A 26976-nucleotide genomic window follows, 5' to 3' on the forward strand; every position below is an offset into this window, starting at 1 on the left:
GGTTGGTATTTTTAATTCCTTTCTGAAGAATTTTGGGACCAGGATACGAGTATAACTGGTTTAAGCTAAATACTGTTTTAGCTATCGTGATTTTTAACCACTATCCTAATTTAAATGTGTGTGGATCATACTGTACACTTTCACGTGAGATCAATTAGTATTGATACTTCGTAGTGTGTACTTTGAGGCTTTGCTTGGATAGTATATGTAAGCTGACTCCTGACGGCATCAGACCTGATCAAGTTTAGTCTATCTATTGGTAAACTCATTTCACTCCTGGTTAACAGAGATCCCTGAATAGTTATGTACCTATTCATTGAGAATATTTTACCAGCAGTACTCCCAGCAGAGCTGATAGATTAATTTGCTTTGGTAAAATAAAGGCAGGAAAACTACCAACAACATAAAAGCGGAGAGGCTAGGGGATTGGTAATTGCGCTACCCCTCTGCTGTCTGCCTTCTGTTATCTTCTCTTTCAGTGATCTTTGAGCCTTACTTAGAAGTTGGCTCTATGATTCTATTAATCCCAGAATTTGTTAATTGAAAAATTTCTAGTTAGCTTAAATGTTCACTTTTTGAGCTACTTCTCGGGAAAACTTCAAATCAGATGTATAAGTTGCAAGAATCAATATCCACTGAAATAAGTAGGAATCTTTCATCAACTTCACTTTGATAAAACCCTAAAACTGTCTTGAAAGAGGTACGGTTGACATAATACATTGAAATACTTTCCACTTCTTTGCAAAGAACCCAATACAAGAGAAATTCAGAGACTGCTGGCCTAATCTGCAAGCAGGTGCCACCTGTCAGTCAAGCAGCTTTGAGTACTTCAAATGCAGCATACAGACACACAGATTTATTTATTTATTTATTTATTTATTTTCCCATAATACAATGTTCTGTCTGCTGTTTCTGGCCAGCAACAGTTATTTCTGGCTACTTCATTCTCTTAGCTCTCATCTTGATTTTATGTAAATGGTGACAGTTCTCTGCTATGTTCTTTCAGCATTTTTTTTTTTTTTTTTTAAAACTAGAACTTCGTACTCCGAGTTCTTTACTAATGTAAGAACAAGGAAGTGGCATTATTCATAAGTATTGACAGTCATCACCAATTCCTCCATTTAATCAACTAATGATGAAAATCAGCCTTAAGCTTGTCCCAACTGCAGGATGTTTTATGATGCTTGAACACTAAATCCAATGACACTTCAAAGACTTGTTATCATCCAGTCCTTTAAATCTTTTATTTATTTAATGACAAAGTTCTCAGGGGACTGTGTGGGAAGTGAACTGTGGTACCGGATTACGACAAGTTTCTTTCACACCCTCCGTAGAGGGTGAAGTTGTAAAGCTGAGGCTGCCGGAGAGGCTGGTGCTGTCCCGCTGACAAGCTGTGATGAGTTACGCGCCTTCATTTCCTCTTCGGAATCAATATCGACGATAGGTGCAGCCCGATTCTGGTTCCACGGTTCAAAGCACCTCGTGCCAGGAGCTGTTAACGAAACACAACTGCTAGTCACAGTGCATCATCTCCACCACGAGTCCTGCAGGAGCCCTGGGACCTAGCCTGCTCCTCTGCATCGTGGTTTGTTTTGTCAGGTACCGACCCGACCAGCCCAGTGGGACAGACAGACGATTTGTCTCGCCGCCAGCCAGCGGTGGAGGCAGAGCAAAGCCGAGTGCTGGGCGGGCGGAGCTGGGTCCTGCGTCGCTCCGCGCGGCCGCTGTGAAGCTCAGCCCCAAAACCCAAATACCGCCCGCCGGCACACGCAGCAGCTGCAGGGGCAGCCGCTCCTCAGCCCGTGCCAGGACCTCGTTCCTCGGGCGTTTTCGAAGCGCTCGCTCTTCAAAGACCAAAATTGTCGCGGCTTCCAGTCAGGCAGCGACGGAGCCGCTCGCGGGGAGGCGGGGGAGAGCAGGGTCCTCCCTGAGGCGGCGTCGCGGCGTGTGACAGGGCGGGAGCTGGGCGGGGGGCCGCGGGGGCCGGGGGGCACCATGATGCCGGGGGAGACGCCGCCGCCGCCGCCGGCCGGCACCGCCGCGGCCGCCGCCACGGCCTGCGCGAACTGCGGGATCCTGCAGCAGGTACCGGCGGCCGGCGTGGCGCTGGAGGGCCCGGGGCGGGCTCTTGGCTTGAGGACGCCACGGAGGGGCTGACTAGGCCGGGTCGTTGGTGGGGCGGGGGGCTCCCGGCGCAGCGGGAGCTCGGGCCGTAAGCGTGAGGGGAGCGGCGGGGTGCGGCGCGGTGCGGTGCGTTTTGGTGTGTTGTGCGGCGGAAAAGTGGCTCGTGTCTTTGCATCGCAGGCTCTGCGGCATGGCTAGAAGGACCTTCTAGTGAATTTTTCGTCGTATCCTTTCCAGGTTGCTTCGGTGCGGTGGGAGAAGGCTATCCGCCGCCACTCTTCAAAGCGCTTTTAAACGAGAGTTTCGGGGTTTTTTATATATATAGTGTAACTCTTTGGGTAATCACTGTTTCCCCATTAAATGAGAGGAAGGCCCAGCTGAGAGTTCATAGGGCAGAGGTGGTCTTCAAACACACCTAGAGTTATTATGAATTATGAGTCAGGGAAATCCGTAACCTCAAATGAACTAGATGCTGTTCATTGGAAATACTCCTCCAAAGCTTAATTTGACTTTTGAGAGAAAAAGTGTTAGCGATTTTTGTATATATTCTAACGTAAAGGCAAGGTTTGAAGAGCTATTGTAGTAAAGCCTCATCTAAGTATGCATACTTCCGTGTGGGGTCTGCATTTTTTATATGCATTTGTATGTAAACCCTAAAATTAATACATATTTTAGTAAACAATAATTTATTCTGTAAGAGAAGTTACAAAAACAGATTATTATTCTGTATAGAGCATTAGCAATCAGTTTAGGGGGCATTTGCAGTGTATGGTACTGTTTTTGGTGTGGAACTTCTTTACCAACTTGAGACTCTTCCTTACAGAATATAAATGAATATGTAGCAGCATTAGTTGCACTGAAGCAAAAACTGATCAATGGCGAGTAAGTACAATTGCACGAGTGTATTTTTGTTGTTGTTGTTACTGTTCTTAATTTCTTTAAGTAATACGCCAAGTATGCTTTGTGGAATGTAGATATTCATTACTGCACAAAACTAAATCGTCCTATAAATGGAAGTAACTTTCTTTCGGTAACAGATCGTAAATTTAGATTTAAAGGCTTCTTTATTTATGCCCTAAAATGTTTTGATATAGTAGTAGTAAAAACAAGGATATTTTATGTAGCTATGTACCTTATTTATTATTATGATCAGGTATTTAGCAGAAGAAGCTCTTTGAAGGGATTTATTTCATTTTATCTGTTGCTAGCCGTGTAGTATGAGAACCAAAAGTCAAGCACAGGTGTATACAAACCTTTTCAAGAACGCTTAGTCTTATCAGGTATGAAATGCTGCTGGAGTTAAATACCAGAATATGTAAAAGTGAGGCTGTATGATGGTCAGAACAATAAGGTTCTAAAATGTTTTCATAGTTCTCTTTCTCTTCTGGGATTGCTTCCACTTCTTCTCAATAACCATCAATGTAAAACATGTTACATATACATTCATATCGTGGCATGATATCCTTGCCATGTCTCTTAATTGTAATGGCTTATTTCTTAAGTACCCTTTCCAGATAAATGTAAATCTGGCTTTAGCTAATGTGGTTTCCAGAAAGGATTTAAGAGAGCCCTCGCTTTAACTGAGACCCTTTTCTTCAAAGCTCCTTTACTGTTTGTGCTTTCATAGATTACTTTTCCTACCCTGAAACTTTGTGTCCTTCATCTTGCGTGTGCACTGGCTTCCTGTGGGATTTACCTCTGCTTTACCTAGTTGCAGCCCAGCCACTTTCTTTTTCGCCTTGCTTGATGACTCTTTAACTGTTGCAAGAAAAAGGAATGCAGCACTCTCTTACAGAAGTAACTGCCACTGTTCTCATCCTTGTTCTTCTCTCCATTCTTAAAAGCTGAAAAATTTGAAGAAATGAGAGAATAGCTGTCCGTGGTGCTGTCCCTTGGGCCACCGTACACCCTGGGTCAGAATAGATGTTATAGATGTTATACTCAATGGCTTCTAGGAGAATAGTGTAAATATTAAAGCATTTTAGAGTCTTTTGAACTATTTTTCTTCCATTCTTTCCTAGGAAGGCATTCTTTTAAGTTTGGAAACTAGGATTTAGTTTGGTGATAAACATATATATATATCTATATATAAACACACACACACACATACATGCCTATATATATACACACACACCGTCTTTACCCAAATAGTATGTTTTCTTTCTTTTTTCTTTTTTTTTTTGAAAGCTGAAAATAGTTATTAGCTTCATCTAATTGCTAGCTGTTTGGTTGTATTTTCTTTTCATTTTAAAGAAGTCTGATTTGAGGTTTGAATGGCTTAATGAAAGAAGAGGGTTATGCTGACTTCTATCAGAAAATGCAAACCTATCTTTTATTTCCTGCATTTATCTATAAAACAAAAGGAAAGGTATCTTAGGATGTAATTGTGAAAATCAGTTGAGAAAATGACTAGTACAGTTGGCTTTTATGACTAGTGTTTGGTTTTTCTTGCAGTCGTTTGCTGACCGAATATCAACAGAAATGCACTGATATCCTTTATTTTTCTATTATCTTTCTTACAGAATTAGTGTGTTTTTCATTTCTCTTACAGAATTAGTGTATCTTTCAACATTTCTAATAAGAGGGCTTGAGGTTTTTTATTTAAGGCTTAATTTAAGAGAGGATGCATCTCTAGTAAAGAACAGACTGGAAACTTAAAGGAAATAGAGCTTTGCAACTAAACTTAGGCACTTAAGGTCTGGTTGTGTCTCATATATGGTTTAACGTGGACTATTTCAAATGTGCATTGCTGATAATGACTCAGTGTTTTTTCAAGCAGAAGCCCTGCTTATTCACTTTAAACATACGGAAATGTTTTCGTTAAACACATAACATAACACAAACACATAATTTGCTTGTTGGGTGGAAGTCGTTATTAAATATTTGTTTGTAAGTGGCGATTGGACTGAAATATACTTAAGGAAGTAGGGTAGACTGTTTTAAATTTCGACCTTAACAAGAGATTACAGCTTCAGTTTGCTGAAAGGTAAGTTTGATCTAACTGTTTACTATATCTGCAGTGTTCTCTGTGTCTTGGACAGTTTCGGGAGTGTGCTGTTTTAATAGCAATGGTTCTCAGTCTACACTGAGCTATTAAACTGGTCCTTTCTTTTGGCATGCCTCTTAGGCCACACTAAGCAAAGATACCCTTGAGGGGAGAAATCTGCCCTGCTTTCACTGTACGTGTGTGAAATACTTGTCCTGGCACTGTATTGCATAAGAGCCTGAAATCACCGAATGGAAATGCAGAGCTCATCTTTTGGTGGTGCTTAAATGTAAGCCTATTTGAGGAGACCCTGTTTGCCTGAAGTATTTTGACTTAGAGTTTGTGATTGGGTACCCTTACTTCCTCTACTTATTTATAGAGGAAAAGACAGCATATCATCTTTACAGACTTTGTGTCCTGCCTGCTGAAAAGTCCCATGGTTGGACTCTGCTCTAATTTTGTGGCACTGCTTCTGTGGAGACACTTTTTCCTGACACTTCAGTGAATGCAGCTGGGCTGTACTCTTGTGTAGTACAGGCAGTCTGCCCACTTTCAACTTTAGGCTCCATTTAATGTTTTTAAATCAGATCTTGAATATTCTTTGAATGTAAACTGTTAGATGGAAAAATGAGAACACTTAGGCTCTTCAAGCATTTGGGTATCTGTCAGAGCTTTTTTCCATAGGGGAAAGCAAAATACTTGGAAGTTTGCCTGAAGAATCAGAACATTGAGTTTAGACTTTAAAAGTGGCCATATTTTTTTTGGCAGTTTTTAAAAATTTAAATAACATTTCCTGTTTCAGGGAGATCTCTGCTCTACGTTGCCAAGTGGAGCAGATGCTGCAGAAAATCCTGCCTCTGGAAAAGGGCCAGGAAGAGTTGGGTTCCTTGAAAGCAGAGTTGGAAGAGAAAAAGGTGTGCTTGTAAGGTTTAAATAACTTGCACTTACTCTGTTGAAGGAAATAAACATATTTAATGCTCATCTTAATGAGGCAGGTTTTAATGAGCGCAGTTATTTCCAGCTTGTTGGACAGGGAGTTCTGGTTTTAGGTAAAACAAATTAAATGTTAGCAAGTTTCAGATAAGGGAAAAAGTTCAGGCTTTTGTAGTTCCTATGATTTTGATCATATTATTTGTTTTTTATTTCCTTATTTAGGAAGGAAGGAGGTATAGTCAAATTCCTGTGTTTTTCTGTTTCTGTACTACTAGATTACTTAATTCTCCATAACATGTACCGGTAAAAAGGTGCAAAGAGAGTCTATCCAGAATAGTTAGTGCTTTGCTTCTTTTACAGTTCTGAACATACACTTTTACATTATTAGCCACTTGAATTTATTCCTAATTTTTCTCCCACCTCTGAGTTGAAATCTAGTCTTCTGAAGAAAAAAATTAGCTGTTCAATTCCCCTTAATACAGATATTTGCTAGATGTTAACTATTACTTCCGCCAAAAATAAACCCACCACTTCTTATAATTTAATTCCTATATAAAGTAGAGAATTAACATCTGTTGTGTCACTATATGTAGTTTTTCTTCTGTGTTAGACTTGCCTTTTATCTTTAAATTTTCTTCCCTCAGCAAGCATTAATAGCTGATGTCCTGATGGCATTTGCTCAGGAAAAGTAGGGTTATGTATATGATGGTGTATAGTAGCTGTGCTCTTGACTTGAGCTTTGAGTTACTATCCAAATAAGTCTTGGAAGCACATACTCAAAAGATGTGCATATATATATATATTCTTGCTATAACTTTTGCCTTTAAAAAATGCAAGCCTTTTTGCCTTTAAAAAGCACTTTTCAATGTGCTTTTTTTTCTCATTGAATACACCTTTTTGACTATGCAGCTGTTTTCATTAGAATAGCTAAAATGCTATATTTTCTTTCATACCCTTCATAAGGACATGTTTTAATTGTGTGTTCTTTTTTCACAGAGTTCTCTCAAGATTTATCAGGAGAGTCAACTGGAATATGTTAAAATTAAAGAAGAAATAGTAAAAAGTGATGCTGTGTGAGTAATACTCTGTTTTTTGTTTTGTTTTGTTTTTTTTACAATTTGTTTTTCCAGTAACAAGTCACTCAAAGGCTTCCTTAGCTGGAGCTTATGCATGGCTGTCATGTCTTACAGCTCTTGATGGACTTTGTAAACAATTTGTCTAATTGTGTTTTAATGCTGTTATACTCCTAGCCTCTAAATCAGCTGTGGCAGGGAACTGTGACTTCTCAGTGTTGTTTGGAAAGCTCCTTATAAACTCAAAAGGGAACCAGCCAGTGTACAGCTGGTTGTTTTGAGTTTATAGTTTTGGTAACTTTCCTCCATGTGCATTGCTTCACATTTATCAACACTAATGCTTACTTTCTGCTACTTTTTGTAGTCAGCTTTTATTTCTGATGTATTCCAGCACACATCCCAATGGGACTTCACTGGTTACTCCTTCCTTTGGTTCTTCCTTCCTTGAAGGAACTTAAGGCTATCAGTTTTAATTTTGATGTTCCTAAGTTATTTTGTTGTTACCAACAGGGAAGTGTTTCTTCCCCTTTTTCCAGCACTAGTGGGGCCACACCTGGACTACTGTGTCCTGGGTTCCCTAGTACAAGACAGACATGGATGTATTGGAGATGGTTCCAGCGAAGGGCCACAGAGATCATTAATGGACTGGAGCATTCACTGAGAACCTCATATGAGATATTCTTGTGTCTTTCATGCCATGTGAAGCACATGGTACTCACAAATTCAGCAGCAAGCCACTATCATGCAAAAGACTGTAAAAGCAGTCTGTCATTGTTGTCACTTCCTGTTGCCGCTTCTGCCAGACTGCACGTTTTTGCACATTTAAGTACTCTGTCCTGTAAGCTTGAAGGAATTCATAACACATCTTCCAATTTTAAGAGCATCAGAGAGCATTGCTGACTACATATCAGGAGGAAACTGACAGCCTGGGTGTCCTGGCAATAATATAGCATGCCAATATAGATATATATTCTATCCCCTATTTGTCACTTATATCTTCAGGAAAGGCAAGAAGGAGGATCCAGGGAGCTGGTCAGACAGACTGGTCAGCCTCACATTGATCCATAGCAAGGTGGTGGATCAGCAAGTCCTGGAAACCATTTCCAGGCACGTGAAGGACAAGAAAATGTAGACAGGGTGGATTCAGCAAGGGGAAGTCATGCTTGATCAACCTGATAAACTTCTCTGATGGCCAGATGGATGAGAGGAGAGCAGTGACCACTGTCTACCTGGACTGCAGTAAGGCCTTTGACACTGTCCCCAATAAGACCCTTACAGACAAGCTGTTGATGTTTGGGCTAGAGGGACAGGCAGTGAGGTGGGTTGAAAACTGGCTGAATGGACAGGCCCACAGGGTGGTGACCAGAGTCACAAAGTCTAGTTGGAGGACAGTAACTAGCAGTATACCTCATTACGGGCTCCAGTTGTGTTTAACATCTTCATTAATGACCTGGATGATGGGGCAGAGCGTACCCCCAGCAAGTTTGCAGATGACATAAAACTGGGTGATCTCTTCTGTGATTCTGTAGCTAATTCATACACATTTGGCGTTGAGGCTGTTTGAAGCAGTCAATCACACGTGTTTGCGAGCTGAGTTTCTTTAGAAGCGGAACTAGTGAATTTGTCAAATTAGAAATAGAAAATCTAGAGAATTGTTCATACAGTGAATGTTAATCTACAGTTACTGCAGAATAATTTAGGTTAAAAACGATCTCCAAAGTCCCTTGGTCCAGTCTGCCAGTCAGAGCCAGCTTTAAAGTCGGGTTGCTTAGGCCATTGTTTAGTTGAGATTTGAATGTTTACAAGGATGGTAATTCCTTTCTGAAGTGACAAGAACCATGACAAGTTGAGATAAATCATCTAGCGTGTCCACTGTTAAGGAGATTCTCAGTATGAAATCATTTCTATAGAGGAGATTTGAAAGAAGTTTTCAAAACTTAAGTCTGTTCCAGAAGTAAGGTTGCTCATTTAATTAAAATTTCATATTCTCTCTGAGGGTGAAATAAATACGACAGACACAGGTTTTTTCCTTTTTTTATTTTTAACTGTTGAGTATTATAAATATAATCACATTATATTTGTTGTAGTTTATAATACTGTATGTATACTTCTGAATGCAATTTCTGTTAGTGTAGCTTTCTGTCAGCTGAAGATGTGCATGCATCTTGAAGATCAGATAGGAGCTTGAGTTGTGTAGCATAAGAGCAGTTCTGTCCAAATGTATCACCTAGAAACCTTGCTTTTTTAATTATTAGATATAACATATTTTCTTTTTTAATGTAATTGCATAGATTGATAAAATCAGTCAGCATACCGCTATAAAAGTAATAAAAATAATTAATAATGATAATTGGTAAAAAGAGTAAGTCAAAAGATAATAAAAGCACTTATGAAAGTAATTCTACTGCAAATATCACTACAATGATAAAATGTTGGCATTTATTGGCTGTCTGGTTATTCAGGTTCTTATCTGTTTGTAAATGCATTACTTCTGTGCGTTTGTCAGAAGACAATCTACAGAAAAGCGTAAGTTCATTACCTGTTATTTCTGAAAGACCCCCCCCTTTCTTTTTCTTTTGCACTGTAAAGATGTCTTAAAATGATTATTTTTATGAAATTCTCACCTGTGGCTTGACTGTCAAAGCAGTCATCTGAGTATAAGGAGAATTAATTATGAACCTGTTCAGGCAGAAGAGGCCCAAGAGCATCAGTCTGTCTTTTAAGTTCAAATACTTTTACTGCTAAACGTTCCAAAGGTGATTAGTTGGTGACAATTAGTTGGTTAATTCTCTGAGTGGTTTCTCAAATGCACTCCAGTTAACATCTGAAGTGATGATGAAAGCTTCCACATCCTGAAGGGCTAGGGCTGTAAATCTTAGTCAGTTATAAAAGCTGTAATGTGAGGAATGGATGAACAGTATTCATCTTCATCGAAGTGATCTGTGAGCATTGGCAGTATGTGTACGTTTTTTTTCTTTTTTCTTCAGTTCTGTTTGTTTTTCATATAATGTGGGGTTGGAAGTGCTGAATTAAGAATAGTTTAGGTAGAATAATTGGTTGTGTTTTGAATTTAGCAAACAGCAGGATATTCTCAACAAGAATCTGTGGGACATAAGTGATCCTGAAGACTATTCCTGAGTATGTCATTGCTAATGATTATAAGCAAAGTTTAATTGTTTTTAAGGAATAAGACTAACCTGTCTGCATTTGTGTTTGGTTGACCCTGGCTGGCTGCCATGTGCCCACCAAGCTGCCGTCTCACTCCCCCCTCCTAACAAGACACGGGGAGAGAATACAATGAAAAGAAACTTGTGGGTCGAGATAAGGACAAAAAAGATCGCTCACCAATTACTATCATGGGCAAAATAGACTTAATGGGAAATTAATTGAATTTATTGCCAATTAATAGCGTAGGATAGTGCGTAATAAAAACAAAACTAAAAACATCTTCTCCCCACCCCTCTCCTCCCAGGCTCAGCTTCACTTCTAATTTTTCTGCCTACTTCCCCCACAAGTGGCACAGGGGAGATGGGGAATGGTTACGGTCAGTTCTTAACACTTTTTCTCTGCCACTCCCTCCTCCTCATATGCTTCCTGTGCTCCAGCATGGGGTCTCTCTCATGGGGTACAGTCCTTTGTGAACTACTCCAAGATGAGTCCTTCCCACAGGCTGCAGTTCTTCAAGAATTGCTCTATTGCGGGCCCTTTTCATGGGATGCAGTCCTACAGGATCCTCCACAGGCCACAGTCTGGATATCCGCTCTGATGTAGTTATCCATGGGCTGCAGGGGGACAGCCTCCTTTTCCATGGTCTCCACAAGCTGCTGCATTGACCCGCTCCTTCATTGACCTTGGTGTCTGCAGGGTTGTTTGTCACATTTTTCTTACTCCTCTCTCTCACAGTTGCTGCACAGTGTTTTTCACTCTCTTAAATGTGTTATCACAGAGGTGATAGTATGTGGCTCAGCTGTGCCCTGCAGCGAGCCTGTTTTGGGGCTGGCTGGAACTGGCAGTGTCTGACATGGGGGCAACGTCTGGTCATTTCTCACAGAGGTCACCCTGTCCCACTACCAAAACCTTGCCAAGTAATCCCAATGCATCATTACATCATAGAAATGCAAAAAACAAACAAACATAAAAAACAACAGAAGGCAGTTTTCTCAGGATGTTTTTGTTGCTACAAGTTGTAGCTGAAGTTATATGCCTGAATTAGCAGACTGACTCACTTAAGAAAAGACTGCCTCTGTAACATATATGGCTGTTGTTGTAAGAATGTCATCAGCATGCCGCTGATTTAAGTTTTCAAATTCAGGGACATGTTGGTCTCACAGGCCCTGAATTTATGAAGTGTTCTTTCTCTGAAATGGCTAGATTGGTTTTCTGGTGGTTTTTCATACAACATGATTCTATTCAAAAATGATCTGTTAATGCCTTTTTTTTTTTTTTAACAGGAGAAAGAAACTGGAAGCAAAAGTGAAGAAACTTGAAGGTAACTTTCTATATTGTGTTACCAGTGCTGTCATCCTATTCCATTTCTTGATTCCGTTTGTATCCAAAAAAGCAATTGAAAAAGTTACAGAAAAACTAACTCTGAGGCCCCACGGAGCAAGACAAGTCAGTATACTCTGTGATGCTTAGCCTCTGAAATATGTCTGCCATTCTGCAGAATATTTTCAATAGAGTATATCGGGCTCATGGCGTAAATCAAGTTGGAAGGAAACCTCAAAGGATGTAGGCTGACCAGCCTGTCCAGGCAATCTGATCCACTTCCAGACTGCCCTCATGGTGAAAAAGCTTTTCCTTATCGCCAGTTAGAACCTCTCTTGTCTCATCTTCCCACCGTGCGCCACTGAACGTACTGGTTCCGTCTTCTTGATACCTTGTAGGTATAGGAAAGCTGTTCTTAGATCCTTTCAAAGCTTTTTCTTCTCAAGCTAATCAAGTCTAGTTCCTTGAAGCTGTCCTCACAGGGCAAGTGCTCCAGTGCACCAATAATCTTGACAGGATTCTTCTACTTGTATTTATATTCATATTTAAAGATGTAGTGATCCTGACATGTTTGCTGATTTGTAAATATTCTGGCAGTTACGGTGGGTTTTTTTTTTTTTTTTTTAGTTTGGTTTGATACAGCTCTGCTTACCACAGTTTAAATATCCACATACCTTAAAACATTATTTTTTGTTAACTGGCCACAACAAACTGAGTGACTTGTGTCTTAATGTTAGAAACCCCCCAAATCCTACTGTAAAGTACAGGTAGTTTGGAGTTCCTGTACGTGGCAGCAAGGTTTTTATACCCTCTAGCCCCAAATGCAAATTCTGGCAGAGCTACAACAAAATACTGTGAGATAGTTTGCATTTTTCCCAGTTTTAGTGACTGGTTTATCTTTTGTCAGTCCTGATTTTTTCCCATGATTAGTTCTTGTCAGCCTACTACCTGAGCTGCCTTTTAATGGTCTTCTCTTTGATATGCTGTCTTCTGTGACTTGATCTGATTCTGTGACTTGATCTGATCAGCAGACATGTTCCAACTCTCTTTGCTCTCTGCGTATAAGTCACCAAGCTGATCTTTCACAAAGCTCTTTCAGGCATCCCTGTGGCTTGTGAATTTCCCCAGGAACCTCACTTACCTGCCATAGCCTGTTTATTCCCACCCATTTGCACTCTCTCAAGGTTGACGCTAGATATTGAGTTAGAGTACTCTATGTCTATCTATGCTATCTATAGTAGTGCTATCTACATCTTTCTAATGCAGTTGGCTGTAGTGTTTTCATCTTTGAACCAGAACCTCTGTTCTAAATAACAGAATGAAGCACGTGAAAAAACCTGGACTTCACTCCTAATTTTGCTCCCTTTTTTACTTAGTGTATGTTGTTCTTAAGTACAATGTGAAACACTCTTGTTTCTTGCCTGTAAGTGAAGAAAGTAATAAATGTATTTTAGTAGTTTAGAACACTAGATATGCAGATAGAGAAAAGATACATGCATGAGTTGTGCTTAAAGTTTGAAGTCTTAATGAACTAAAATATAACTTCAGTACATTTGTATTTCATGCTATTTTTTCTCCTAATATGATGTGCAAACTGGTAACCAGTATTAGTTAAAGTAGTTACTTTGTTTAGTTTCTAACTTGAATTTTGGTTCTCTCTTTTGAAGAAGCTGCAACAAAACATAGTCAAGACTTTAAACTATTGAAAACTGAAAAGAAAAAGCTTGAAAAGGAACTAAAGAAGGCACAGGTAAGATTTTCCTGTTTTGTAGGTGCGGTTTCCTTGAGTATTTCTGGAAGAAAAGAAAAAAAAAAAAAAGCAAGTTATTTGTGATACAGACATTGAAATAGTGAAAGTTCAGTTATTGGGGATATTGAGTAAATAAACATAGCAATTCATCTTAAGAGATGGTGAATTTTGAAACAGGCATGACATTTGAAATGTAGATTTAGATTTCATGGTAATTTAGGGTAATTCTCTACAAACTGTGTATTGAATGAAAAATTAACATTAGTTATTTTTAACAGGGAAAACTTGATGGTGTTCTTAAAGAGAAGTGCAGAAAGGGTATGTACTCAATTTTGATTACCTTCGGATAATGTGTTAATAATTCCATTTGAACACTTCCTTTTCTCCTTTACTTCTCAATAGTTAAACATGCAGAGACCCAGAGTTCAAGTGAAGATCTAGATCTTACAACAGATATAGACAAAGGTAAGATTTTTGCAAGGCCTTTCTCTATGCAGACCAAACCATTATGAATTAATTGTAAGACTTCTGGAAAATTGCTTATTCTCTTTCCTGATTTTTTTAAAGCATTTGGAGCTCTTGGAGTTACTTTTGAGAACAGAGGATACTGACAGAATTGCTGTACGAGTAGATGTAGTTGATAGAAAAAATATGACATTGAGGGAAGAATGTAACAGATAAATATTTTAACTTTTGCAATAAGGAAGATAATTGATTCATTAAAGTGATTATGGTCTACCCCATGTGTATGTGCAGCAGTTTGATTTGTAATTATAAACCAGAATGCAAACACTGAAAAAAAACGAAACAAACAATCCCACTGTCTTTGAGCTCAGCAAGATCATAAAAGAAGTATGCAAAGCAAAAGAGACAAGATAGGAGTGTAATCTGTTACAAAGTCCGTGTGAGGCTCTCTAATTCAAGTGGAAATCCAGGGTGTATAGTTGTTTTCTATGCTATTTTATTTATTTATAATGATCTACAATATCTGCTACAAATTATCCAAACCCAACGGCACAATGGAGCTAACTCATTCAAAACTTCCTCTGAAGTGCTAAGGACAGATAGAGGCCAAGCTTTAAGTAACCATATCTTTGTATGTTTACACTTTTTAAAATAATAGCTTTGATCTTGTATTGTCTAGAAAATTCTGAAGATGATTTTCAGGCAAAAGACAAATTTCTGCTTTCTGTGTCTTGCTTTTCAGTGCTTGCATTTTAAGTTTTTTGCAAAAATTAAAATTCTGTGAAAAGGGCAGACCTTGCTGTTGTTTCTGGGTCTTCACATGTTTTTGCTGCTGACTGTCCTAAATTGGAATCCAATTTCATCATTTATTTTTTAATTTAGTTCTTTTTCTTTCTCTCAAGCTAAAATGCCCAGTTGTCTTAATTTTTGTGTATATTTAGTTGTAGGCGTGTCTGTGTTTTGACTAAGAACAAAGATAAAAAATCTAGGCTCTCTGAGCCATTGAAGTTTTCCTCAATTTATAAAAACATTTTGTTTAACAGAAAAAATAAAATTCTTGTTGGAAGAACTCTGGATGTGCATTGACAGTGCAAAAGGAAAAAGAGAGAAGCGGGAAAATGATCCTATCTTGGGTGAGATGTCATGTCAAGTATTGGAGTTCTATTGAAGCTGTCTCTTTTTTAATTAAAAATAAATAAATATTGGTACCTTCTTTCTTCAGCTTCTGCTCAGGATAAGGTACGGCCTGAAAAAAGAAGACTGTTTATTACAGAAGGTAGGTTCCAGTAAATGTAAATGTGTTAGTATGCAAATTCCTTGATGTAGCCTTATCATCAGATTGGGTACTGTTTGTGTAACACTTTTTGGACAGACTTAAATACTTTTATTTGTGATTGTCTGGTCAAGTACATGTGTGATTAGAATACTTGAAAATAAGTGCAAATTTTAATTTGAACAGCCAGTTAGGCTACAGTGCTCTTCTAAACAAAAGCCAATTTTAATCTGCTGTTACAATTCAGAAATCAAATTCTTAGAAATAGTCAAAGCAGCTGATAGTCAAAGTAGTCAAAACATACTTCTCATGTTTATACCTTAATTATTATAGCACTATAAATTCTGCAGTATATAATGCAAATTCTGGGATGCAGGCATTCTTTTTGGTCCTAAACAAACACATGATAACATAATTACATTGTAAAATTTAAGAAGCTCTTACCACTATTTTGTTCATTCATATCTGCCTGAATAATAATATATAATGGTGCATTAATTTTCAGATTCATGATACAAAGCAATATAATGTATAATTTTGTAACAAAATATTCAATATAATTCTAAAAAATAATCTGAGTAGTTATCCACATATACATTGACAAAAAAACTCAAAGTGCTTTAACTTCATAGAACAGATGTTGTTTTCCTTCTGCCCTCAAGAATAGATGCCTTGAAATTGCATTGGTATTTCTGTAGTTGCCTCTCAAGAGTGCACTTATCAATCTTTAATTTTTCTTTTATTTGCTCTACCACTTTTTTTTTCCTGTAGTTCAGGTTGTAGGGATACTGTATGGAATAAGTACACTGCATTATTAAGTGCTTTGAAAGTGAATCATTATGCTGTTTCCTCACCCTGTTAAATCTGAAACTCTGCTACCAGTGTAGACCCTGATGAATCTGGTTTTAGGTTGTATTCCAGAGGAATTGACTTAGGAGGTACCGAAATATAAGGAGAGTATCTTAAGCAAGTTTATCAGTTTCATCCTGACCAGTTTAGTGCAGCAAATCTGTGGCTTCAAGCTCCAGGATTGAGCTAGACAGTTGTCCCCTGATATTCTAAATTTGATTTCTTGATGCTCAATCAAATGACAAGTACAATAAACTCTGAGGGGTATCAGATCCCCTTCTCATCCACCACAAGGGGGGCTTTAGATTCCAGATGTCCTGTTGCATCTTTCCTATTCACATCTTCTAAAGGAGAACTATGTTTTCTTTTTTCCCCTCTTGAAGCCTAGGACAGCCATCTTGTTCTGTCTTTCAGTGGCCATTACCTTGGATTTGTAATACCAATGCTGGCGTTTAGAGATGCAACCTTCTAGCAAAAAAAAAAGGGGGGGGGGGAGTTCTTAATGATTTTGCACTAAGTTCTTGTCCAATATTGTGGCAGTTTCATCTTAGAGAGAAAATCACTTGCTGGTGATATTGCTGAAGTATTTTTTCCCAAGAATGTCAGTTCTTCTGTCTGTCTGGATCTATCCTTCTAGAAAGATAACTGCTTGGCTGCTTTCTTTGTACAGTCAAATGTTTTGTAAAATATCTTTAACAATTAGAGTTTTCTCTGTTCCATCAAAGATGATACCACTTGGAATAATTTATTTGAAGAACGTGTAGGTGTATGAAAACTGCAAGATTTATCAGGCTTTCCATTCATGTTTTTACAAAGAAACATACCATTGTGAAAGCCTCAGAAGGCAATGAGGTTTTGACAAATTTGGATTAAAAGCATTTTGTCTTGGTTTTGGTAGTACTTCTATAAATCTTCCGGTAATGAAGTTGACCATACCTGCAGTTGAACATCAGACCAACAACCTTAGACCATAATTTAAGGTTAATAAGACATTTCTGTTGTTTGTGGTTTTTTTTTAATTTCAAAACCTGTTTCCCGTGTAGTTTGAGAATAAAGCCATCTACAGTTAGAGGAGGCATGTGAAGAAGCATTTGAAGAATCTTGCAGCCCAGTGCTGAAGACTTTGTTAATTTGGATTCTCCAACATGCACTGTTTGTATGCAGGCTTATGGTGAGAGGAGATGAGGGAAGATGGGAAGACCACGTCTGGGATGAGCTGAGTCTCTTCAAGTAGTATGAACAACAGGGTTCTGAGCTAAATCTGGCCTACTGCAGAGCTATACCCATTTTATCTGATCTTCGTTTTGGTTTGGATACTGGAGAAGCTGCATATAGATGTTAAGAGCAGGGGTGAAAAGGAGCATACTGGAGGTGCCTTGGTGTCTGCTTTAATACCAGATAACAGGAGACACAAAGTAGTGGCATTACATGTAAAATACAAAGATAAGACCGAATCCCTGAGGACCCGTGTATGTTTTATGACCTTGAGATTAAAGTCCATACGATGTGAGTGAGTTATTAAGCGGACCTTGTTTCTGTCTTTAAGACCATATGAAGATCTCTCAAGATAACGTCATTTTAGGAAATGTAGCCTTGTGCAGTTAGTTTCAGGTGTGCAATGTTCTCCCTAATTATTTGTTTCATATGTGTGTATGTGTAAGTTTACTGTCTTGAAAACTAGAATACTGCTTATAACTTTAAAGAATAGCAAGTGTATAAAACACCCTAAAACTCACATAACTGGAGAAGATTTGAAAAGTTGAGGCTTGTCAAAGTTAGAAAGTTTCTGTGGAGGGATTTTTTTTTTGTCAGAGAAATACTGCTCTTTGTCCTTGAAGAGCAAGCAGTTGCTACTGCCAGGCATTTGCAAACACTGTGCTGATAGTGATGAGTTTTTGCTGTAAACCAGAAGAGATTCTATGGCTTGGAGGTGTTGGCTGATGAGACAATCAACATGAGTTGGTAGTGTGTGCTTGCAGCCCAGAAAGCCAACCGTATCCTGGACTGCATCAAAAGAAGCGTGAAGAGCAGGTTGAGAGGGGTGATTCTCTCCCTCTGCTTTTGTGAGACCCCACCTTTGAGCACTGCGTTCAGCTCTGGGGCCCCCAGCACAAGAAGGACATGAACATATTAGAATGAGTGCAGAGGAGGGCTATGAGGATGATCAAAGGGCTGGAGCACCTCTCCTATGAAGAGAGGCTGAGGGAGTTGGAGTTGTTCAGCCTGGAAAAGAGAATGCTCTTGGGAGACCTTATAGTGGTTTTCCTGTACATAAAAGAGGCTTACAAGAAAAGTGGAGAGGGACTCTTTGTCAGAGAGTGTAGCTATAGGACAAGGAGTAATGTCTTCTATGAATCTAAAAGAGGGGAGATTTAGATTAGATCTTAGTAAGAAGTTCTTCATTATGAGGGTGAAGAGGCATTGGCACAGGTTGCCCAGAGAAGCTGTGAATGCCCCGTCCCTGGAAGTGTTCAAAGACCAGGCTGGATGGGGCTTTGAGCAACCTGGTTTAGTGGAAGGCGTCCCTGCCCGTGGCAGGGGAGTTGGAACTAGATGATCTTTAAGGTCCCTTCCAATCCAAACCATTCTATGATGCTACGCATGGATTACTGTGAGAAAAAAATCCAGCATCTTAATCTGGAAACTGGTCCTTCTTTTTGAGGGGAAAAGAAATCTTGTTTCAGAAAGTTACTTTGTTATCTAGGGTAGAGAGAAAACGTAATCAATTGTCCTGCAATGTGGACAATTGGGAACAAATATTTGAATTGCAAAACTCAGTTTATTTTGTTCCAAGACACTTGATGTTAGCATTGGATTGCTTATTTCTATTCTTTCTCCATCATTCATCAAAGACATATTTCACAGTAGCATGTGGTAGCTTTTGATATTTTTTCCAGTTCAAAGTAATCTTAACCTTCTCTCAGAAGTGGGAGAAGGCAGCAATGAAAGGGTTTGAAGCTACGTGGACTAGATTCCAAGTTGTAGGTCTGAGGACAAAACTTAATCATTTGGATAAGTGGGACTGTGAATGAGTGAGATTCCCTAGGAAAAGTAAAATTTTTCTTTAAAATAATGATCTTTGAGAGGATCCTTTGGATGAAAAGGGCTTGATAACATTAGAGCTTTTTCTGGACCTCAAGTTTAGGCAGTTGGAAATCTTTAAGGTACCAAAGAGTTGGTTGTTTCCCGTAGACAAGCTTACTATATGCTGAACCTTTGGAAAATGCAATGATAGCTATTCCTACAGATAAACAGGTAACCAGGGAAAAGCCATCTAATCCTTGAAGAGATTCAAGCAAAGTCATCAGGGGTTGGGTAAGAAAGGGGTGGGGAGCAAAGCCTGGAGAATCTCTTAGTTATTCAGAAATGATAATGAGTCTCTGATCTATTTCTCAGAGGGAGCTTTTCAGTGGATGGTATGTATCAATATTCTAGGTCTTCATGTAGGCACATGATGAATCTTGAGAGGAGAGTCGGGATGTAAAGTTCCTTATACTCAGTGCTATTGTGTAGTTCAGTGTTCAAAGTAAACTCGTTTGTCTAATTGAAGTTGTTCTAGGGGGAAAATAAGAAACTCTGTTTCTTCCCTCTCAAGTGTGGAGGAACTTCAGAGCTCAGAACTGGTTGGCACAAAGGAGCATGAGAAATCTTCTATCATCATACAGAAAACTACCTTCTCACTCTTCTTTTCTTTTTTCTTGCTAGTGAAAGGTTGCCTTTTCCCATGGATGATCTACTGAGACTCAAATAGTAAAGGGAATATGTTTTTCATGATGAGATGAGAAACATCTGGAAGCTTTATGTGATTGTAGCTTATAAATAGCTTTATGAAGCACTGTATGATCTTAAAACTTCTAAGATGTAGCTTTGACTGAAGGAGAAGTCAGAGCTCATTTATCTTTAGGAAAATTGGCCTTGTAAGGCCCATAAGGCATAACTGTCCCTCTTTCCTCCTAGTATCTTTTGTAGCAATCTTGGAAATACATTTTTTTGATCAGTTTTCCTACTAAAACATTCAGTAGGAGCTACCATGTTAGAATGTGCTTAAAGTTTATTGGGAGACAGATCGCTGGAGGTGTGTTTTCACTTATGGAATCAAATTAGTGCTTTCAAATCTGATATTACCTTTGGTGCTGCTTGAGGAGTATTACTGTAAGTTCTAGCAGTGGAGAAATAGTCACAGCAATAATGAAGCACACTATACTTTTTTATTTTTCCAGCAGGGGTCAAGTTATGCCAATTAAATCAGTATATCCTCTCTTCAAAACCATTCTGTTCATGTGTTGTTCCTTATACCATGTAATGGTATGTCGACATACACAGATCTCTTGATCTCTTGCTTTGATACTGCCACTGCTGTGTCCAATAGTGTTTGTGTGCACTATAAAAAAATCGCATATCCAAATATTGTATAAGAATTACAAGTTCTTTGTCTTTACTGTTTAGACTTTCCTGGAGCAATATGTTTTGTCTGCATGCAGAAAAAATGGATTACCATCTAATAATAAAACATGGTTTGAAAAGGAACAAAACAAAAGTATAGTGCAGAGAATCACAGAGAGCATTTGGACATGCTTTCTTGCGGCTAAAATAACTTTATAAAACTGATGCGATTGTGAATCTCTATTATTTTTTCTCTGAGTGGTACAAACTCCTGTCCTTAAAAAAACCAAACACACACAAAAAAACCCTCACTTTTAGGAAGGTTTTTTTAAGGGTCCAGCTTGAACTAGGTCATGTCATTAAAGACAGAATCTTGCGTGAGTAGACTGAAGACAGAAATTTAAAAAACTAATGCTTTAAAAATGTATGCATATTAAATCATAAAACCAGGAATATAGTTAAGATCTACCTTACTCTGTTTATGGCAGGATATAATTGTCATTGGCCTGCACGTTATCCTTGAAATATGAAAGTGCAGCTGCTGGCTCAAAGCTGCTGCTTGCTTTAAGCAGAGAGTTACATCCTGATTGGGGAATGCCAGTGTGTATTGCTTGTGTTGCTTTTTCTGAACATCAATAAAACTGGAAATAAATCACTGAGCTGGATAGACCATCAGTCTTATCCAGTATGGCCCTTCCTGGTAGGAAAAATTGGGGAGAATAGTTTTAATGATCGAAGTTGGAAAGTGTTTTTTGGGTGGGAGTGCTTTGTACCTACATACATCTACATCTTTTTCATGGGGGGAAAAAAAAAGTTGGTTGTGAATAATAACATCTGATCTCTGTATGGAAAATATTTCTGAAAGCACGTTCTGAAGTGCTTCTTACTACTTACTACTTGTCTGAGGGAACATCACTTGAAAAGATGGTAATGTAGCCTTATTGCTATGATGTATTAGCTCTATAAGGAAAGATGGGGAGAAAAAATGTGTTAATTTCTTAACAATATTTGTGTCATAGAAGCTGTACAAACCCACCAAAAGATCAGGAAACGTGATGGCAAAACACTACATTGCTATTCTTCAATAGAAAGTGCTGGAAAGCACAACTCTGTAACAGCCCTGCAACGTCATGTGAATACTGAGCCTTTTGGAGTTGACCATCTTGAGAATGGGACTGCTGAAGAATGTCTGCAAGGTTGTGAGGATAAAACTATACATGTGACAATGCGGACAGATGGGGCATACAGTAGTTCAGACTTCTCTGATCAGGAGCAAAAGGGCCCAGGTGGAAACGTGATGGATATACTGAACTGGGTCAGGCCTCTCCCTGCTCTACTTTCTCCAGTACAGCTTTCACCAGTAGCTGAACAGGTGAGTTTTCCAGGATTTGTCTGACTTGGCATTAACTTGGCTGTATAATTACTGCAGGAATAACAATTTGATATTCTTGAGCTTTTTTATGTATCAGTATTACTTACTCTGATGCACTGAAAGGGTCTCTGTATGAGTGTTTAGGTCTATATGTATACTTCTTCACTTTCTAGTGCACTGTCTGTGGAAGGGCACAAACCATAATTTTCTGCAGTATATTTAAAACAAAGTTGGCCATGTCTCAACTGCTGTTTTTTCCTGATGTCACAGACATCCATTCCCAACTCTTGTTGGGTATAAGCGTGGTTTTTGTAGTAAACCTCTACAGCTTGAAATTCAAGGGAACCTACTCAAATGTTATTTTTTCAGTAATCTTTGAATATAAGTAGGTAGGCAAAGAGCTCTCAATTTTCACAAAAGTGCTTTCTGTTTAGTATGAAGAGCAATGATGGAAAAGGATGTTATTCTGTTATCAGCCTTAATCTCTCAAAACCACTGCATGTCAGGGCCAGCAGCCTATTTGTTTAGAAAAATATAGCTCTTAAAAGTGATGCTGGGCTTTGAAAAATTAACTTTGTGTTTTTCATTAAAGGATATGTTGTTTGGAGAAGTCACAGGTTCCAGCAGTGAAGAAGTTGATTGCAGTGCTTCTGCAGTGGAGTATATTTTACAAGAAGACCAAGTTCAGCCTCAAAATTGTTGTAATGTATTCAACTTGAATGAGGAGTGTAACAGATGGAACAAAACATGTGGATGTAGTCTTGATGCAGAAATTTCACATAACTGGAGTAGGAATGAAAAGATTGATGATATTGATCCAGAGATGTTGAGCAAGAAAGTGAGAGGTGCTGAAACAAAGCAAGCTGAAGCTGCTACTTTAATTACAAATGTGGGAACTAACAAAGATTGTTTGGAGGAGAATTCTGTGAATATGGAAACAGAGGAGATGGAACTAACTAAAGCAACAGCACATGAATTGGAAGCCATAGAGGAAAAGAAAGGAGATATCAAGGAAATGCACAGTGCAGATGGGATCTCTTCAACTGATTTTATGCTACACAGTTTTAAGCCTCAGAATCAGATAGAAAGATGTAGTGAGGTAGAGCAAACAGAGGAGAATGTGATTTTAATCAAGGCTGGTGGTTATGACAGTATACATGAAAAGCATGGTGAATTAATGAAGGCAGAAGGAGATGGATTATCAGGAGAGAGAGAAATTCCCAGGGCAGTAACCATTCCCCCAAATGTTACTCATTTGCCACCTGAACAATGCGTTGTTGTACTTCAAAGTACAGACTGTGAGGAGAAATCTGATGTATTGGTAGAGAATGAAGTGGTTGAAAATGAATCCAAAGATGTAATCAAGGTAGCAAATACAACAAGCGATGTTGAGGAAAGCATAAAACCAGTGATAAATGGAGAGGAAATAACGGCTGCAATACAGATGCAAGGGCTCTGTGCAGAGGCTAATAATGAGAGAGAACTCTCTGAAGTTGTATTGTCTGATTTCAGTAGTTCTAAATCTTTTTGTGAAGTAGAGTGTCCTAAAGACCTAATGGTACAGTGTGATAGTGAGGGAATAATTCTGGAGACTGAGGTATACAGTGAAACTATGGAGAGTTCTGCTCACTGTCAGTGCTCTGAAATAAAGCATGACAGTGAAAAGACACTGGAGGAACAATGTGTGCATACACTACAATATGATATGGACAGAAAACACGAACTGGAGACTGCTAAAGTCTCTCAGTGTTATTTCTCTGTATCTGCTGTTGAAGGAATCAGACATACACTGTCTATGGATGGTATAGACAAAAATATAGCTGCTTCATCAAGCTTTCCAAAAGATGATGGACAGCTCAAAATACAAGACATGAGTATAACCAGACCCGAGTCTATTGAACTAGCCATGAATGTGAACAAAGAAAGTGTTCTTGAAATAGCTAAATCATCAGAGCTATTCAGTAGTGCAGAAAATGAAAAATTACTAGATGTACGGGAAGGGGAATATTTAAAGGTAAACCATACCAGGAAGAAGATTACAATATTTTTTTCCAAGGGAAGTCGGACTTGGAAAGCATACTTGCAGTACCAAAGATGACATGCATTACTGATGCGGAAAGCAGTGTAGCTAAGTGTGAATCATGTGTGTTAGATTTTACAGAAAGAAATGGTGAAATGAAACAACCTGAAAGCCTGTGTAGTACATTAGACTGTGAGTTGACCAAAACTCAGAACTTTGGAGTGTTTGAATCTCAAGAGACTGAATTCCAAGTTAATCAAGATTTTGTAGATGAGAGCAGTAAACCGTTAGAAGAAGCAGATACCATCCAATCGGTTGTAGTAGAAAGTAACCTTACATCTCAGACACAATTTGCAAAACCTCAGAATCAGTTCTTGATAACTGAAAATGATAAATGTGATGAAATAAAAGCAGAATTAAACAAGCAAAGCAAGGAATTAGTGATTGAGGCTTGTTCCAGTTCATTTAACTGGGAAGACAATGTTGTGAAGGAGAAAAGTAATGTTTCAGAGATCAGATGCCAGCATACTTCAGAAATGGGTTTTAATAGCAGCTTGGCTTTGTCTACTCAAATGGACTTGAAGACAAGCTGTATAAATTCTGAAGATACAGATTCCCCTATCCAAGAGAATGGATTGGAATCCACAGTGCCTTGTAATTTAAATTACAGTCTTGAGAAAGTTGTTGGATTTGTTGAAAGTGATTTCACAGGAAATTCTGATTTTTCTCATACATTGAAAAACAAAGAAGATAAAAATTGTGTTGTGGGTAGTGCATTTCATAGTTCTCTAGAAAGCTTCGAAAAGGGTGCTGAGATCCCATCTACTGAAAAAGGCAACATGTGCAAAGAACTGGACTGCTGCTCTGAGGGGGAATACATACACAAAAATGAAGTGGAATTTTCAGGTGAGAAGGAGCTGCCAGTAGATAAAGAACCTCAGGCATCTGTTAAGTTGCAAATTTTGCAAGCAAACTCTTATGATAAGAATACTTTGACCTTCCAAAAGTTTGTTTGTCAAGGATCAGAATGCAAGACTTCTACATGGGAAGCTAATGCAGATCCTGCTAGAACTGGTTCACTGACAGATGGGGGGGAAAGTAAAAGGTTGAATAGTTTTGAGACATGTGAGGAAAACAGCATAAAAAGGTCTAAAAATGCGTTTGATATCCCAGAGCAGAGCAATGTGTCTGAAGAGAAGGACTGTCCTCTACAAAAAGTTGGAGATGTGAAATATTCTGAATGTGTTCCCATGTTCAAAAAGGACCTGAGAACTTCAACAAGAATTGTAATGAATGCTCTGGAAAATGATGCAAGTGTTGATGCTGATGACCAAGTATGTGAACTTCATTCAACAATGCGCCCAGGAAACACTGTGACAGATAGTCATCTAAAAGCAGATACTATAGTGGATATGGATACATGCTGTGAAACAGACTATTCTCCAAATACTGCAAATGAGTTGTCAAATGTGGTTGGGGAGGTTTATCCCAAAGACTTAGCCTCTCTGAAAAGAGGGTGTGTATTAGTAGCCTCTGAAAATGCTGAGGGTGCTAGTGAATTCAGGGTAGCTGGATGGATGAATGACAATAGGGAAGATGTGTTAAAAACTGGGACATCCAAAGGAAGACTTGTGATGCCAGGTGCTTCAAAAAATAGATTACCAATATGCCAGATATTAACCAGATTATCAGAAACTTACAGAATGGCTGTAAAAAACAGTAAACTAAGTACAAGAATGTTAGCACTCGGCAATTTTGTAGAAGATGGTTGTGAAAAGCTTGAATCAAATGCAGAGCAAAGTCTACCACACAGTGTTGATATGGGCATCTCAGTTCTTGAAGAATATAATCATAATCAAAATTGTGCTGTTTGCAACTCAGAAGAAAGCAACGCTAATGTTATGTTAGGTGTTTTTCAGCCTTCATGTTTTTGTCATACCACTTGTACTTGGAAGGGCTTTCTGGATAGTGGTAGAAAAAACTTTATTATCAAGTATCTTACAAATCCAGCCCTGTCTGATGTAGACTGCAATTCTCAAACAGTTAGTCAGTCTTCTGTGCCACAAAAAATGGTATTTGAGAATTTGTGTATGTCGGAGTCAGAGTCTTGTGTAGATGTTGCTCCCAAAAAGACCAATAAATTGAACTGCAAAGTGCAAGAACGATCTGAAGTCTTGGGTGTTTCAACCAAGGCAGCTGTCCAAGTAATGCCTGGCAGGCTATCAAAAAAAATGCTTCGAGGTAAAAGAAAAACGAACGCCCTTGAAGTTAAAATAACTCAGCCAGTTCTTGCAAATGCTGATACTTCTATGCCGACAAAATGCTCATCTGAGACTATAAATAAAATCAGGCAAGAGATGGGTCCTCCTCTACCCCCACTGCTACTGCCTTTGATTGCTACTCCTCCAAGAGCTGCGTGTTCCATGACCCCAGTGATGTCTTCTGCTGATCGATCCTCTTTGCTTTCCCCTCTTGATGACCTGATATCTCCACTACGTGAAACCCCTGTTCCTCCTCTGATGTCTCCATTGAGAGATACTCCAACTGTCAAATCTGCCCTTTTGTTTTCCCCTCCATCACCTTCAGAGATGGCAGTGGGTAGAAGGATTCTCTCCTCACCTTTGAAATTTTGTACTTCCATTCCAAAGCATGCACTTCCCGTCCCTGGAAGATTTCCTCTGTGTGCAGCTGATGGTGCTGCTGCAGCTGCTCCTCAGGAGAACTCTGTGAAGATATTGGACACTATGTATCCAGAGCTATCTGCAAGGGCAAGGACACTAAACATCCTGAAAGGCAATATTCAGCTTAACCGATGTGCCCTTTCAGACAGCCAGAGTTTGCCAGGACCTTTGGCTCAAATAGGTGGGTTCAAAGCAATAGCATCTACATCAACTGCTTTTGTTAAAACTGGGAGCAATTTGAAATCTGATGGTAGACAAGACAAAAACGTGCAAAACCAGCAAGTGGTTTCAGGCTTGTCAAATCATCTTGAAAAAAGGACATTATTGCCCATATCTATGCCCAGAAGTGCGAAAAGACTGAGATTAGACAGGGAACCACCAAAGCTGGAGTCCAGTGATACTGCTGCTATTGGAAATGATCAAAATACAAGCTCTGAAATACAGGAGAATTTCCATGGCAAGAGCTGTGAAATCAGTGGTTCAGCACACAGTTCCAGTTTAGAAGCATCTTTACCGTTAAAGAAGGTTATTGATTCTGATTGCCAGAAAGTTTATTTGGCATTGAAGAAAATTGCCGAA

The 26976-nt window shown here is 38.9% G+C and overlaps 1 protein-coding gene across 4 annotated transcripts; it reads left to right on the forward strand.

Moving 5' to 3' along the window:
• The first annotated feature begins 37 nt into the window (after positions 1-37).
• On the forward strand, positions 38-25836 carry ICE1 (interactor of little elongation complex ELL subunit 1). Of its 4 annotated transcripts, XM_040547652.1 has the most exons (15): positions 1967-2085; positions 2305-2348; positions 2967-3006; positions 4579-4613; positions 5092-5110; positions 5913-6024; positions 7040-7116; positions 11568-11605; positions 13272-13354; positions 13633-13672; positions 13757-13819; positions 14863-14952; positions 15042-15095; positions 21344-21696; positions 22289-25836. In XM_040547652.1, exons 6-15 carry the CDS (start codon positions 5947-5949, stop codon positions 23792-23794), a joined length of 2382 nt encoding a protein of 793 aa, XP_040403586.1. In that variant the 5' UTR covers positions 1967-2085; positions 2305-2348; positions 2967-3006; positions 4579-4613; positions 5092-5110; positions 5913-5946; the 3' UTR covers positions 23795-25836. The 4 variants fall into 4 exon arrangements, with proteins under 4 accessions (XP_040403582.1, XP_040403586.1, XP_040403585.1 ...); XM_040547648.1 differs by lacking the exon at positions 2305-2348 and having other exon boundaries at positions 38-2085; positions 2948-3006; XM_040547651.1 differs by having other exon boundaries at positions 2305-3006.
• Positions 25837-26976: the final 1140 nt, after the last annotated feature.

This window comes from Cygnus olor, chromosome 2, assembly GCF_009769625.2.
Source record: "Cygnus olor isolate bCygOlo1 chromosome 2, bCygOlo1.pri.v2, whole genome shotgun sequence".
Taxonomy (NCBI): Eukaryota; Metazoa; Chordata; class Aves; order Anseriformes; family Anatidae; genus Cygnus; species Cygnus olor.

Bases quoted from the DNA above. Each gene is read 5' to 3' on its own strand.
- ICE1 (XM_040547648.1), top strand. From the start codon at position 1,996: ATGATGCCGGGGGAGACGCCGCCGCCGCCGCCGGCCGGCACCGCCGCG. The intron at 6,025-7,039 runs GTGTGCTTGTAA...CTTTTTTCACAG, and splicing joins CAGAGTTGGAAGAGAAAAAG to AGTTCTCTCAAGATTTATCA. The intron at 21,697-22,288 runs GTGAGTTTTCCA...TTTTCATTAAAG, and splicing joins TTTCACCAGTAGCTGAACAG to GATATGTTGTTTGGAGAAGT.